Here is a 16,989-nt window from a genome sequence, read left to right as displayed (position 1 = left end):
CAACCGAGATTATCCCCCCTATTCATGTCAGCTCCTTGGCTGACGAGATATTTTGTGACATTAAGACGACCCATCTCAGCAGCAGTGTGTAATGCATTTACGCCGTCTTTATCTCCCCTATTCACCTCAGCTCCTTGGCTGATGAGATATTTGGTGACATCAAGGTGACCATTTTGAACAGCAGAGTGTAATGCATTCACGCCGTCTTTATTTCCCCTATTCACCTCAGCTCCTTGGCTAATGAGGTATTCGGTTACATGAAGATGACCGTTAAAAGCAGCAACGTGTAATGCAGTTCTGCCGTTATAATCTCCCTTATTCATCTTAGCTCCTTGGCTGACGAGATATTTGGTGACATCAAGGTGACCCTCCTGAGCAGCACCGTGAAATGCAGTCCAACCTTCATTATCTCTCCTATTCACCTCAGCTCCTTGACTGATGAGATATTTGGTGACATTAAGACGACCCATCTCAGCAGCAGTGTGTAATGCATTTACGCCGTCTTTATCTCCCCTATTCACCTCAGCTCCTTGACGGATAAAATAGTGCATTACATTAATATGGCCATTCCTTGCAGCGCTGTTTAATGCAGTGTAGCCGTCCTTGTCTTCTTTGTCCATATTTGCTCCATGAATTAGTATATATTTTGTTGCTTTAAGACGTCCGAGTGATGCAGCCAGATGTAAGGGTGTTTGTCCATCTGGAGTCGCCTTCTCCACATCAGCACCTTGATGTATGAGATACTCCACGACATTCTCATGGCCATACTGGACCGCTAAGTGTAAGGGTGTGTTTCCATCTTGGTCTGTGTGGTTTATGTTAGAATCCTGTTTTAGCAGTCGTTTTATATCTTTGATTTTACCCTTCAATGCTGCCTCAAGAAGCTGTTGATTTATGTCCCCCATATTTGAAGAAGCACCAGTTTACCAGACATCCTAATCTAGCATAGTTCCTTGTTATCGCCAACTTTTCTCTCTAGACGCTCGACTTCGAAATGTTACGATTAAGAATTTTTTTTTTGGTAGCAGAAAGTCTCGTTGTGTTCTGCATGTTACAAGCATATGCATACACCACGCTGATTTTTGTTTCCTCGCATAGTGCAGTTGTTATTTTTGTCGTTTTCAACAAGTTCCAAAGTCCAGCGCAGTGAACAAAGTCGTATTCAATTAATATAAAGCGCGAGTGCATTATCTCACTCTTTCGGCTGGTGAAGTGTAAACGTCGGTCCCCAGACGTAAATAATCATATCTGATTGATACACGTCTGTACAAAAAATCAATACACACACACACACACACATGCGCACATATACTTACATTGGGTGGAAATCGGGGACAGGTTTTTTGTACCGTTAAGTGGGGATATTATAATAAACGCCCTGACAACGTTGACTCGTTTTGATTTATATTTCATTTATTGCCTCAATTCATAAAGTGAACCGAAAGTTTGATAAGGGGATTTATTTTGAAGAGAGTACTTCACATTCCAATTGAGGCCCAAAAGAATACACATGTGTGTCGGTTGTGTGAACGTTTCACTGATAAATAGAGAAAATGTGTATGCATGGACTAGGAGATAATTTCACATTCCAACTGGAGCCCCCAAAAATACACAGGTGTATCGATCGTGGACTAGGAGAAAATTGCACATTCGAACTGGGGATCACATAAATACGCAGGCATAGCATGTTGGTTGCGTTAGCGTTTCATTATTAAATACATGAAACGTTTGTACTGGGAGAGACTATACCGACTGGGGAATGCACAGGTGCGTCAGTCATGTGAATGTTTAGGGAATGATATATGGATTAGGAGAGAATTTCACATTTCAACTCATTAGGAAAACATCTCATTTTAACTCAGCTGACCAGTTCACCAATTGTCCTTGTGCTACCATGATCTGATAAGGAGGCAAATAGAGCAGTGACCACTGATAAAGGAATTGCCATATGATTAGGGTCCATAGGAGACAGACAGCGGTCAATCACTAGTTTGCAGGCACAAACCCAGGTCAGTCGTAAAAGAGAGACTACACTATAAGACTACCATATAGGCCATAAACTATAGCTGCTCCTGACACAGTAGGTAGCTGGGCTAGGCTTCTCTCAAGGCACGATGATTTGTTGATAAAGTGTCGAATTAGGGTCTTTGCTTGCAGACTAGTCAATCACAGCCTAGTTACTGATGAAGGAATATCTCGACATACTCAGTCCAGATTCATAGTCTTGATAGTCATTGCAGACCCTTCACCTATACTTATAGTAAGCCTGGAGTACTGAGACATACAATTCAGTGTGTCTAAAGTCTAACTTGTTATTGTTTTTAGCAAGTGCTAGTTTAGCTTTGTTCACGTATAGACGAGAACATTGATGTGCTTGGCAATGAAATACTACATGTTGTAATGTACATGTTATTCATTCACTATTATTATTGTTATCACCGTCATCATCATAAATTATCATCAAGGAGTAGGAAACGGCCATATCTTAAGGTTCATCCCTGGCCTAAGAATTTTTTATTAAAAAAAATAAAAAAAAAAATAAATAAAAGCCTACTAACGACCAACAAAAAGAAGGTTCGAGGACAATCAGATGATACCGTGTGGATTCAATTTGTTTCATTGATTTAGTTACCAACAGTGATATCCAATACAATGAAAATTTGTGTTTGTTAAAAACCATTTTCATGACGAAATCGTAAAGAGGGAGATAAAAAAAAAAGGACAGAAATAGAGGGAGAGAGAAAGGGAAGAAGAAGGTCAAGAGAGAAGGATATATGAACAGAAAGCGGTAGAGAGAGAGAGAGAGAGAGAGGGGGGGGGAGAGAGAATAAAAAAGAAGAGAGAATGATATACCTTTCAAATCAAAAGTTTTTCCGGAGAAATCCTTGATTTCAAAGGGGGTGGAGAAACATCAAGCCGTGAGGATTAAATATCCATTGTATATAACATGGCACAAAAGAAACCAAAACTCTAAATTCTACAATCCTTTAAAAACGACAATAATTAGCTGAGTGAACGCATCATAAAGAGGGCATTACAAGAGGTCAAAGGAATCCATTTTACAACAATAGTAAATGCAACCGTAATATTGAACAGATTTCCTTCTCTCTCTCTTTTTTAGTTGCGAGGGGGGGGGGGGGGGTAATGCCCACTCGGCCTCCGAATTTTACTAAGAAAAAGTGGTGTATTTATCAAATGTGTAAAATAATACTTTTATTAGATATATTCTCTCGACTGAATGAGTGAGCTACGATTTTTTACTCCCTATACTTAGTTCCGTTTTTTTGTGCGGTAAAATGTGCAGCTAGTATACCTATGCATCTTGAATCCTTTCAATTTAGTCGTTCTTGTTTGATACTACATTTGGAAGACCCGATAAAAATAGATTACAGTGAAAGCCATTACTGAAAATGTGTTTTCTATCAATATAATCAGGGCGGAGATCCCGGGGGGACCGGGGGGGGGGGGACCGGGGGGGGGGGGGGACACGTCCCACCTCAATTTTTAAGGGGGGCGGGATCGTCCCCCCCCCTCCTCAAAATTCGACAAAGTGCAAAAATATGTGTAGCAAATACTGACTAAAGACTGCAACACACTTTTAGGCTCTGGAGGGCCTAAGAGTGCAACGTTTAGAAAAATAAAATTGCAAAAATCTTCTCGCTCGGGAGTTACGCTCCCTGTAATAATATCCTTGAAAATGTAAAAGTAAATGCCGAGAAAAGTGAAGTGTGAAAAAAGTATATTGCTTGTCTTTAAAATATAGTTTTGCTAAGGACTGTTATTTTCTAATACAACAAAACTTTAAAAACATGTAAGGGGGTAGTCACTTCCGTCACCTTCTCCCCTCTAATTTACTATTGCTCCCTCGCACCTGCGTACTGATGGGGGGGGGGGGGGTGGGGGAAGTTCCCCCCCAAATAAAATTCAAACGTGCTTATGTCTAATTGCTACCAGTGATTTGCAAATGTTCCTGGCATGATTTTCCCTGAGCTTCCGGGGGCTCTGCCCCCTGGACCCCACCAAGGGCCCTATAGGGGGTCCCTGGTTGCTCATCTGATTGTAGTTTAATGCCTTAAACCCCTGAGCTTCACGGGTCTCCGCCCCCTGAACCTGCTCCAATTAGTGACCTGCATGCCAGTATCACAATATGCTCATCTGACTGTAAATATATGCCTAAACCTCTGAGCTTCATCGGGCTCCTGGACCCCACTCCAAATCATGAAAGGAAAATATGTACATTGTTTGGAGGAGTGCAAAACACCTATCAAGTCTATTGTAGATCAATAGAGTTTTGTGCATGATCGGATGTGGTTGCACGCTCAATTTGGTGATGATAACCCATACCGTGCCAATAAATCACTTTTGTTCAGGCCCTGCAAGTAAATAGCATACATTAATTCTGCATGGTATTCTAAGAGTTAATTTGTAGGGGGATTTCCCCTTTTGATTATATGGCGCCTGCTTTCGGCATCTCTCTTAAAATACTGTAGGGCATACCATTGTGCGTGTGTACACCCCATGAGTTATATCCTCTTTGTTATTTAGTTTGTGACCAAATCAAATTCACGAAGTGAAAGAGACTTCAGTCATGGCTTATCTCTTTACAAATAGTTCAACAAATTATTGAACTCTGTCATTCTGTTCGGAAAGATTTTACTTTATATTGGCTTTCATTAGTGTACCAAACAAACATACATGTTCTACTTCTACCTAACGTGTGTAAAATTGTACTCAACTCTGTGTACTGAAATACAGTTAGACTCAGTGTATAGACTATCAATTTCAGAGATTGATAATTTATTTTCTATTAACGTCTTCTTTCTCTAAATTAGGAAATTACGGTTGAAAATTTAGGAAGTTTTACAGTCTAAATCCAACGTTAAAGATAAATTAGTTCAGTAATTCAGATGCAATGGAGGGTTTTAATCTCTCAAATTATAGTGTTTTTCCTGATGATTTGATGCAAATCAAATGGGTTTGTGAGGAAGGGTGAATTATGAGGTAACTAAATCATGTGTCTTCCACTTTACCGGGCCCGTGGCGTGACTCGAGAAGAAGAAGAATCATTTGTTTGGATATGACACGGCACTTCTGTATGTTATAACACAGAGCCAAACGAAGACGCCTATGACCATTGTTGCGCCCAGTTGCCATTTAATTGGGAGGCGAGATGAGGGGGGGGGGGGGGTAGGGCGTTCCGCATCATATCTAAACGAACCTTAACAAAAACAAACCAAACAACCATTGGATTAAAAAAAAAATCATTTATTTTCTGGCGACTTCCACATGTCGATCGGGATCCAAACTAACTTTTAACTCAGAAGTAACACAAATAACTGGATAAACAAAGCGTCCATTTTTTTATATCAAGCTCACTCCCTAGGACGTAGCTGGCGCTCTGATTATCAAATGATATCTCATTGTGACAATTTATATGAATGAAAGGCTAGGTTGGTATCCTGCATTAATGACAATGCTATTTATTATTGATATAATCATTATTGTTTTTATTATTATAATCATTGTGTTATTATTATTTTAATCTTTAATATTATGAGAGAGAGAGGGGGGATAAAAGAGAGTGAGGGGAGCAAATTAAAATTTTGTGCAAAGAGAGGTGGAGAAAATAAAAGAGAGAGAGAGGGAGAGAGAGAGGGAGGAGACAGATAGAAAACAAAAGAAAATCAGTGAATGGGTGTCAGGCAAATTATATTTGAATGAGGGCGCTCTTTCGATTTATCTTTCACGGATACAATAACACACCAAAAAATAAGAACACGGCGAACAACAAAACTCAGTTTCAGCGAACGATTCACAAAGTAGCCAACGATAGCACATCTTTTTTTCTTCAAGGAAACGCTAACCCAAGCAAGTCTAATGAATTCTACTTCACGAAAATTAAAAATAAATTTATAAACAGAACTTCTCGATTCGAGTTCGTTCGATGACGACACGCCTACCAGAAATACTGTTCCAATCTTTCCTTTCCAGACAGTTGCCTTGCATTTTACTTTATGATAAAATCGTAGAAAGACTGAATGAATTTCTTATTTGGCTGATATTACAAAGTATCCCTGAAAATGTTCAGAAACAGTGGACATTAAAACAGATTAAGTAATAAGCGTTGCATTCTTATTGACCCCCTAGTCCATAATATGCCCGGTCCTTCATAATTCCATGCACACTTGATTCAAGCCGTCGAGGATGGCGTTAACAACAAACTCATAATTATGCTCATCAGCCCAGCCTGATATAGCCAGTAAGTAGGGAGAGGCAGCGTTGGTACTGGTGGATCAAAATTAGATAGGTCCGATTCTGGACTACCCGCACCCCCGTGGAACGTTAGGGATGATCCGAAGTTGTATAATATGCGAGAGATGGGGAAAGAGAAAGAGGGGGCATGAGGGTAAAGACAATGGATAGAGGACTACGATGGCCAGACAGATGCAATTTATTTTTTAAATGAATTAATGCAGGTTATTGTTTCCTTAGCGCCACGTGATTGCGCTCTTTGTTATTATATGAGTTTATAATGCTCCAACTAATTTTTCAAAAAAAAACACACTATTCTTTCTTTCAAAATGTTCTATTAAAACAAGCACACATTTATTTTCTCCCTGAATATTTCTATATTTCATTTATGATAACGTCACGTTATTACATGATATTTTACTAATGATGTCTTATAAGTCTGTAAAATATAGACAGCTCTTATGTAAATACAATTTAAATATAATAACAAAATTAAAAATTAAAACAAATATGCGAGGGAAGTTGCATACCGACCTCTGGAGACATCCGTGTTAGTGCTACGAACAAAATAAATGACATATTGAAGAAAACACAAAAAGGACGAGGTTTCAAAATTCAGTATTCTGATTTACATGACTTACATTCATGTGAATCAAGTATTTGCAAGAAAGTTGCTTTTTGTTTCAATATCACTATATTAACATTCATGATGATAAACAAAGGAAGCAATAGTATTTACAATGGTATAGACACTACAAGAAAGTATAGAAAAGAATAAAATAGGAAAAAAGCACATGTCATGTTTTATTATCAACAATGCAGGGTAAATAATTCCTATTATTCATGATGGAAGTTACGTGATACACAATGTACAAAGATATTAACAGACACGTTTAACATTTTATTTAAAAAATAATGTAGAGCCAGTATACATGAATTGATTTCTTGTAAATTACTTAAACGATGTCAGTCATTTTGAAAGTATGCTTGTGGGCAATTTCTAGCGTATCGAACAGTAGGATGCAATTTGAAATAGAAATTCAAAAGATTTGTTGAAATAAAATATTGACATGTGAGGATAGGATCATTATCAACGCAAACAAACAAAACAATGCAGGACTGAATATGCTAGATAGAAAGAAAAAAAATCAAGAAAACTAAGGAAAATTGTATTTCGAATATGTGCTTATGATCGCATTACATTCAATACAAATGAGTATATCGCTATTTTCAGGAAAAAAAAACGTAAGAACAAAATGTGTATGTCAATCAACTGTGAAGCCTCAACCTGACTCTGTAATGAGTGATTATGTATATGGATGTGGCCTTTCTTTTGAAAGATGATATGAAAAGTTGAATTCCAAAAGGAGCTAAATCCATTTTTGTAACTTTGAAGAAAAAAGAAATTGTTTACGAGATTTTGTGCAGGCGTCTTTGGAAAAGTAATACTGGAAGGTGCATTCTTTCATAATTGCTCCCAACATTTAGGTATATCATTTTGTTGAAAGACCTGGGCCCTGTTTCATTAAACTTGATATCAATAACAAGTTACAAGCTACTGTTATAAGCTACTGATATCATGGCATGTGATTGGCTGAGAGCAAATTTGTCATAGAAATTTAGCATTTGTTATAGATAAAACGTTTTATGTAACCGGCCTCAGTACTCAATTTTCATCAAAAATGGATTTAGCTCCTTTTAGAAATGAGCTCTTGATATGTAATCAGCAGCCTGAGTCCAACTTGATTTTTTAAATGTCAGGTGACACTTCGTTGGGGATCCATTTGACAGTTCTCTCAGATCGCGGCTATGTATGATCATTATACACACAACTTGTGCAATATCTATTACTTTATTAGAACACTATTAATGTAAATGGTCATTGCTGCACCACAACTGAAATGTTACAGTAACTTGATATAATAGAACGTTACTATACATATCCTCTTATGTACATGATCATAAATATAACAATCCCGAAACGCCCTTTCTACAAACTTACTATGGCTTTAATAATACAAATATATACTATTTTTTGTTAAATATACTTGACTGTTGTACGAATTACATTCGTTCATACATTAATGTACTTATTCAGCAAGTGCATTGTAGAAGTCACTGTCTGCAAGCAAGGGCGTCGCTAGACCTTTTCAGTGTGTGTGTGTGTGTGGGGGGGGGGGGTGTACAGGCCACCGATTACCGACAAAACTAGCCTCCAATTACCGACAAATACATTAATGCCAATGTGCCAATGTCTACAAATTTAACTCTATAAACCTAGGGCCGGGGGCCGGGAGCCGGGAGCCGGGGCCTAATTTTTTTTTACGAACGATCTATACCTGCGCATGCGCACATGGTCATTCTCCTTGACCTCATAAATATATGGTTTATTTCGTCAAGACTAGTCAGCAACTCAGCATCGTAGCTATATAAAAACAAAATGTGTAACCGTAGGGTGTCAGCCATAGGTTAATTATTACAGCCACATAATAAGAGAAGTTTTTTTATTTCAAAGGCAAAATATGAAATGCACCAAGTCTAAATGGATATATTATTTATCGGTATGTCTTTTAAGAAGCGTGTTATTTATGTTCTTATGTATGTATGTTCATGTTGTTCTGTTATTTTGTTTATGCACAAACCCAGACCGAATATATTGTTTACTCTACCATGATTGTTGGGCAGTATTCTTCTAGTCCAGAATCTGGCCGGTTCATTATATTCCCTACACTTGATTCAAGCCGCCGAAGATGGCATAGCCCAGCGTTTTCGCCGGGCGTCCTAGTTTAAGGATCACGCCATCTTCGGCTGGCAGCAAGTGAGTAGTGGGAGGTCGCATAATGTTGGTGTGGTGGATATCAAAAATAAATAGGCTAAATGCAGGACTATATTCTTTCTGATTCAGATTGACAAATAGGATACGATCGCAAAAACATTCAAAAAACCAACTGCAATTTAAATGCCTTGTTGCACTGATTATCGAATCATGTTCGGACCACGAAAGAAGTCATTATTATTTCGCGCAGCGTAAGGAATTTGCTATTAAAATTGCATTAAGGCTGATTTTATGAAAAGTTTTTTCAATCGTATTAGAGATTATTTCTTAAAGATTAAAATAACACAGACCTTTCTTTCCCATATTCCACTGGGGGGGGGGGGGGGGGGGGGGGGAGGCGGACCCTTTTTTTTTTTTTTTTTTGAGGTCCAGAAAAAATTTGCAACGAATCAGCCAGCCGAAAAGTCGCTCAGTGGGGGGGGGGGGGGGATTGATCAGCTACCTATGCATGTAAAAATATGTCTTTCTCTGTATTTAAATCAAGGGTAATATAAATATTAATTTACATTTTGTTCGCTTAAAGGTACTATGTCCCATTTGCAGGCCAAAAAATGAAAAGGTTAAATTCCAATGGCATTTGAAAGACAATACTAATTTAGAACTTTCCTAAAAAAGGTTTGGCTTGAAAATGTCTTCAAATGGGAAAATAACGACTATTAGTTGTCAAATAGACTTAGGAGCTATAGAGCCAATAAGTAATAGTCTTGATTTTCAGACCATTGTATCGAATGGTCATACGTTTTATGCTACGCAAAGATTCAATCAGTTTGATTTTGGCCATCACAAGAAGTGGGTTATTGATGTTGGCAAATGCTCATGTACCATTTACAGCTCATTTTATGTATGTTATTACCAAAGAAGAAAACAAATCCAGTCAGTCACTCGATAGTGCCTGGCAGTGAAGTCTAGCAAGTAAACGGGTTTCCTTGCATAATTTGAATATTAGGACACTGCTTACGTTTAAATTTCACAGATAGAACATACATGACATATTCATAATTCCTGCAAAGTTCTACAGAATTTGAGGTTAGCTGCAAAAGGGACATAGTACCTTTAAATATCTATTTATATAACTATACAATCTCAAATATATGCTGTTTGGAAAGAATTATTGCCGACGGGGGGGGGGGGGGATACTAGTGTCTTGATTTGTAATATTCATTTTTCTTTGTATACTTGTGTTCTTGTTTTTGTTTTTGTTTTTTGTTTTTTTAAATATTTCATATGTTATAATATGTGCTATCTTATAATTCTAATGTTTATATTGCGCACGGACCTACAGTAGGACAGCCTTTGGCTGAAGTTGGTGCCGTGCAAAAATAAACTGAACTGAACTGAACTGAACTACAGAAGAACCACTACTGGTACCACTTCTTATTCTTCTTCTACTACTACTACTACAACAGTTGTCAAAGTAAACGGGGCACCTCTCAGATTTTAATAGGGCAATTATCAGAGGCGAAGGGGGCACTTATCAAAATTGAAAAGGGGCACTTTTTGTAGCTGAAAAGGGGCACTTACTAGAGATTAAAAACGGCACTTATGTGAAATGGAAAATGGACCCTTATTGCAAAGGAAAATGGGAACTTGTCGAAGGAAAATCGGCACGTGTCGATATAAATGTAGTAACAATGTAGTTAAAGCTTCTAACAACCACTCCCGTGGACTTTTTAAATAATTATTTACACAATTTCTTGCCGCTGCTGCCTCGAGATAACGGTAACAATGTATAAAAGCAAGAGTCCCTATTCAGTGAAGGATTTATCCTTTTTATGCATTCTTGACCATTCTTGACCAGAAGTGCGTTTCATTTTCAATGATTCGGGCATCATCCCATGAAATGTTATGTCCAGTATTGAGGGCATGTTCTGCTATCAGGGCTCAAATTAGTTTTTTGTCCACGGGGGCTCTTCCAAAATAAAAAAGCCCTCGTGAGCCTTTCGCACAGGGACTCTTTTAGTACTGACGGGGGCTCTTTTATAATACAAATTTCTATTGAATTGGTGGTACCCATGAAACTCCTAAATTATTTGTTATTTCATCATTATCATTAAATAGTCGGCATTATTTACCTCTTACAATTTTACAAGTTATAACATGCAGCTAATTGTCAGATGTCCTCCCTCTGTACAAAATGTTTGGTCAAAGCCCGTATACATTCGCCTCCCTGCCAACAGGTTTCTTTTTACTAATTTTAGCTTTCGGTTGATTTACTGGTCGAGGTTCATTATTTGCTGGTCTTTAGGAATCACCAGATTTCAGAGGATTCACGATTTTCACGACGAAAAACTTCTCCACGCTTCGGTCCTTGCGCGATCGCCTCTAGCTCCAGTATATATATATATATATATATATATATATGGAGCAGCAGGGTGTACACTACCGGCGCAGTCGCTGCTGACGGCCAGAGAGCACTGCGAGCTTCCGTGGTTTGTATCTGTAATACCCATAGAGATGTGGAGATGGGAGATATAGCGCGATCTTGCGGCGAAAAAGCGTTTTTTCTTCTGAGCACTCTGACGGAGGCGATTGTATAGCTCACGGGGGCGAATCGCCCACCGCCTACGTGTATTTTGGGCGCTGTCTGCTATACTTGCTGCCTAATCTGAGGGCTTAAAAAGAGCACACAAAAGGTGGGGCAGTGCAATTTAAATATCAAGGGATGGATTAGAGTTTATTTCTATAATGAAATGAAAGGGCTATTTGGCTTTCAAGAGCGATAAAACTCTAATCCATCCCTCGAAATTTAAATTGCACTGACCCCATTGTGTGCTCTCTTCAAAGAGCACAAAAAGCCCTCAGGTTTAACATTCCATCTCATAAAATTGCCTTTCATTTCACTTTAGAAATAACCTCTTTCTCTCTTCAAGACAATTTTCTCTCTTGGAAGTCAAATAAACTCGAGAGCATCCAGATCTCTCAAGCTCTGCCATGTTGTACAGATCCATTAGAAAGCAAAATAAGCCCACTCAATAATTAATATATATATATATATTCAAACGTTAAAGCGATTCATCCAACAAAACAAAATTCACGTAAACGGCATTTTGAGAGTTTTAGGAAAATTCCTTCAAATTCCAGGAAAATTAGTGTTCTTTTTCAGGAAACTCTGTTTAAACTAGTGGATGCACTGGTGGCTCTCTCTTCTTTAAAAGCTTTAACAAATGCCCTTGGGTCAGGTATAGACCAGAAACAAGACTCATTATTTTCAGTATACAAGTGTCATTTCTGACCTTACAGGTTTCATAGAAATCGCTAGGACTTGTTGCACAAAACTTTTGGCGAGCTAAAGAAATGGAAATGGGGAATAGAGAGAACGATGGAAGGAAAAGTGAAAAGAGAAAGAGAGAATAATGTAAAAGAGAAGTAGAGAGAGGATGGAGGAAAAGGAGAGAGAGAGAGAAAGAAAGAAAGAAAAAAGGAAGAACATGAAACTTAAATTTACACTTACAGATTACATTTCCGATGAGTTGGCTCGACATGTGCCTAAGAAGTCTGCGGACGAAAATACAGCAATACGAAAACAAAAGTTCTATAAACTTGTCTTTAAAGGTACTTTGTCCCATTGGCAGGCTAAAACATGAAAAGGTTAAATTTTAACTGCATTTGAAAGACAGTACTAATTTAAACGGCTTGAAAATGGATTTTAGTGTGAAAACTACGACCATTAGTTGTAGAATCAACTTAAGTGATTTTCCGACCCTTTTACCGGGTGGTCGTACATTTTGTAGTGCACAAAGATTCATTCAGTTTAATTTCGGCTCATATCGAAATGCTTAGGGGAATCTTGAGATGACATTTCGCTGTACACGCGCTATGTGGGATGGATTACATTTTGTATTGCTCTTGAAAGTCAAATAGACCTTTCATTTCATTTAAGAAATAAACTCTAATCCATCCCTTGATATTTAAATTGCACTGCCCCCGGCCCCCCACTCAGTGTTATTTAGGGTACGCATATGCATGTTCCCTCTTTTTGAAAACACCCCCTAAGTCCGGTGTGTAAAGTCAATTTTGTGTACTACGAGCCGGACTTTGGTGCGTGAAAATTACCCTTTTACCGGACATTTTGGTAACACGCATGGTTTCCCTCCGTTCACGGAGTGGGGGGGGGGGCGGGATTGCCCCTACGGTGTGCTCTTTTTAAGCCCTCAGATTAGTCAGCAAGTAGAGCACAACATGCCCTTAATACTTGACACAACATTCAGTGGGATGATGCCCGAATCATTGAGTCTGAAACGCACTTCTGGTCAAGAATGGTAGAGAAACCATCTTGATATAAAAGATTAATCCTTCACTGAATAGGGACTCTTTCTATATTGTTAGCTTCGTTCGCTCCAGTGATCTCGAGACAGCAGACATCAGGAAATTGTGTAAATAATCAAAAAGTCCATGGGAGTGGTTGTTAGAAGCTTAAACTACATATAACTCACACTCTCTCCAATTTTAGACAACAAAAGGTTGTCTTGGGAACCACTTTTATCTTTAAGGATGGGGTGCAGGGGCAGGGCCTTTGTCAAGAGTCTAGGGGGCGGAGCCCCAGGAGGTTCTTGATTTTTTTTTTAATGTAGACAATTCAAAATAGTCGTCACGTGGGATAGAAATGGTAATTTCCTCCTTGAAAGTCACATACCCCGATGCGTTGATGCAGGCAATACGTCTAAACCTGCGGTGGGATTTGGTTACCATCCTATCTAGTTGCCGACCCGTTACTCAGAATGTATAGTTGTTGTCATGATGAAATGCAACGGAAATGTTGGTAGTAAATGGATGAATGAAAATATGAATCTATGAAATGTATACCTTACCATTATTAGAGAAGACGCTTGCCACACTGAGGCAAAAAAGAAGCGATAGTATAGTTTAGCCTTTCATCATAGTACGATTCAACCTGGACCTTCGGGTAGGTGTTTCGATGAAAAGTGTTGCTAATTCCTGAATGATGTACGTTTTTATGGTGAAATGTTACCAAAGGAACATTTCCCTCAGATAATGATTTGAAAGGATTCGAAATATTTCCCCTTAGTTATCGCCTAGACAGCAGACTGTGTTACATTTCTATGACAAAATCCTCACAGCCATTTCAATTCAACGTTTTTCGTAGCTTATAATTATGACCCCCCAAATAAAATTCAAACGTGGTTTATTTCTAATACAAAAATATCACTAATTTCTGTTTTTCTCGTAAGTTCCTTCTCCTTTGAGGCACTACTCAAAATATATTATAGATAGCATATTATTATAGGTCCTCTAAAATGAACAGATCCTCCTGAGCCATGTATTTTTGAAGAAAAAAATGTTAAAATTGATTTGGATATACTGTCCTTGATTAAATGAATTAAAAAGAAACTAATTTTGGCTATTGGCTTCTGTATTGGTTAATGGGTGGATTTCCAAAAAAATAAATTGAAAGAGGCATACGACAAGGATGTCTATTGTCAGCACTGCTGTTTATCTTAGCTGCCGAGCTCATGGCAAACAAAGCGAGACAAAATAATAATATTGAACCAATAGAAATGGTCGGGTATGACCTTAAACTAAAGTTGTTGCAATATGCCGACGATGTATTATTTTTTTGTTCCGGATGAAACTTCATTTAAAGGGAATTTTACATGAACTGAATCAGTTTGGCGAAGTAGCAGGTCCAAGAATAAATAAAGAAAAGACAGCCATGATATGGTTAGGAGACACTGGTAGAAGTTGGAATTTAGAGAAACATGATCTGAAATGGACCCACAAGCCTATGAGATATTTAGGTCACTATATATATTTTAATAATAATGAAGCTCTAAAGATGGACTGGGAGCAGAAGTTGATAAAATTGAGGAAAATACTTGATAGCTGGACAAAAAGAAGCTTGACCATTTTTGGAAGAGTCACGGTACTGAAAAGTCTAGCACTTAGCCAAGTTACTCGCTTGATCATGGTTGATTTCATTCCCCCAAACTTTTTGAAGATGATAGAAGGCATTATATTCAAATTTATTTGGAGTGGGAAAACAGAAAAAGGAAAAGGGTTTCTCTTATGGAAGACTACAGTAAAGGTGGTATAAAAAAATACTTGACATACAAAGGCAATTGTTCAGCTTCCGACTGAAATGGTTGGGTAGATTTTTCACAGAGAGTAATGGAGCGTGGAAAAATTGTTTTCTTACTGGTTCAACTTATTAGGAGGCATCAATTTACTGTTGAACTACTCTTATAATATAATTACACTTAATGATATTCTAGTTCAAAAGAAAATTCCGTCATTTTACGTAGAAATCTTAAAGGTATGGGAAATGATTTGATACTGCACTACAGTGAAAGATGTTTGTATATCTATAAATGAGCCAGTGAAAGTTTCAGATCAGATTATTTGGCACAACAAACATGTAGTGTATGATAATCAGTCGCTCTTTTATAAAGGCTGGTACAACAGTGGTATAGTATTTTTAGGAGACCTTCTTACGAGAGATGGCTTTCGGTCAGCAGAATATATTATATCGCAGGTGCATTCCATACGAAAATGCAATGCAATGTTTGACTATGCAAGACTTAAACGAGCGTATGGGTCAATAGTTTAAAAGAAGAATTTATGCATGGATATACTAGACAAGAAAATGAAAACAAAGTTCCATATCTGTTGGCTGCAAATAAGGTAAAACATGTTACGGATGTAAGTAGCAATCGTTTCTATGAACTCTTTCCTTCGTGAACTGTATTAACTAAGACATGTTGCCTTTATTGGGAAAAAAACTCAATGTAGATATTGATTGGTCTATGGTATTCGAGCGTAATCTTTCACAAATTAGAGAAAGCAAATTACGAGAGTTTAACTTGAAATTACTGTATAATATATTGCCAGTAAGAAGTAATCTTTTCAAATGGGGAATATCCACTGACGATGTATGTCCAAAATGCAATATTAAAAAGGATATGAATCACGCATTTATAGAATGCAAACTATTTAAATTGAGCCGAAGTGACATTTTGTGAAAGAAGTATTAGAGAAGCTTTTGAAAGCGTTTTTTCTTCTTTCTGATAAGTCTAAGATACACTGTTTTTGGGCCCAGGGGCCTTTAATTCTCAAGTGCATGGCTTCTAAGTCGGCCTTTGCATTTCTAAACAATTTTTCTCTTCTATTGTTCAATTGTTCGGTAATTTAACAAAATCATGCAATTTCACGGACATTATGGAAAGTTTTAAGTTATCGTTAGTTCTTTATGATACAAATCTTGTACTTTTATTTTTTTTGTAAATTTGTTAACTGATTATCAATCATGCCCTGACTCTCCATGTCAACACAATTTGTTATTTCATTTTAGGTTTGGAAATGGAAATGAATGTAATGAATGGAAAAAAAAGGGGGAAAATTATCCAGCATATAAGGAACCTCAAGAGAAGTTCGTTGTGATGTTTAGAGAGGCATATTATAGTTAAAATTTTGTCCTTGTTCAGATGTTCAGATGGTCATTTATTTTATGCTGGAAAAGTGAACTACGTTGAAGAAAAAAAAAGATTGTTTGAATATGAAGCATAAAACCACCTGTTCTGTGGAAAGTGCTGATTGTTGTGTTGTGGGTTGGAAAGTAATAACTATTAAGCTAAATAAATGTAAGTATAGAGACAAACAAAATGGAGCCTGCAGAAATACGTGTGGTTGCTTTGGTAGTTTAATCCAGACTCAATATCCATGTGCTTTTACATATGCATCAATATGTGTAGTTAACAGAAGACCCTTGCATAAACTTGAATTGTGTGTATGCATCTAATATGAATAACAATGAGCTGTGCCTAAACAACTGCACTGCATTTCTAAGTGGCATGTTAATTTCAACTGCATGTTAGTTTCAATGAACCTGTTTCTAAACATAACACTTAGGTTTAATACACGAATATAAAGTACAGTAATTACCTGAT

General features: G+C 37.6%; 1 protein-coding gene across 1 annotated transcript; it reads right to left on the bottom strand.

The window, feature by feature from the left end:
* Positions 1–143: 143 nt before the first annotated feature.
* LOC105437877 (serine/threonine-protein phosphatase 6 regulatory ankyrin repeat subunit B-like) lies at positions 144–905 on the bottom strand (the record flags this gene model as incomplete). Its single annotated transcript, XM_011665003.2, has 1 exon — positions 144–905. A coding segment is annotated over exon 1 (762 nt), but the record flags the coding sequence as incomplete, so codon positions are not given.
* Between the last annotated feature and the right edge of the window lie 16,084 nt (positions 906–16,989).

The sequence above is a fragment of the Strongylocentrotus purpuratus genome, unplaced genomic scaffold, assembly GCF_000002235.5.
Source record: "Strongylocentrotus purpuratus isolate Spur 01 unplaced genomic scaffold, Spur_5.0 spur5_scaffold_17, whole genome shotgun sequence".
NCBI classification, from domain to species: domain Eukaryota; kingdom Metazoa; phylum Echinodermata; class Echinoidea; order Camarodonta; family Strongylocentrotidae; genus Strongylocentrotus; species Strongylocentrotus purpuratus.
Note: the sequence above shows the minus strand (reverse complement) of the source record. Positions and strands in the feature narration are given on the sequence as shown.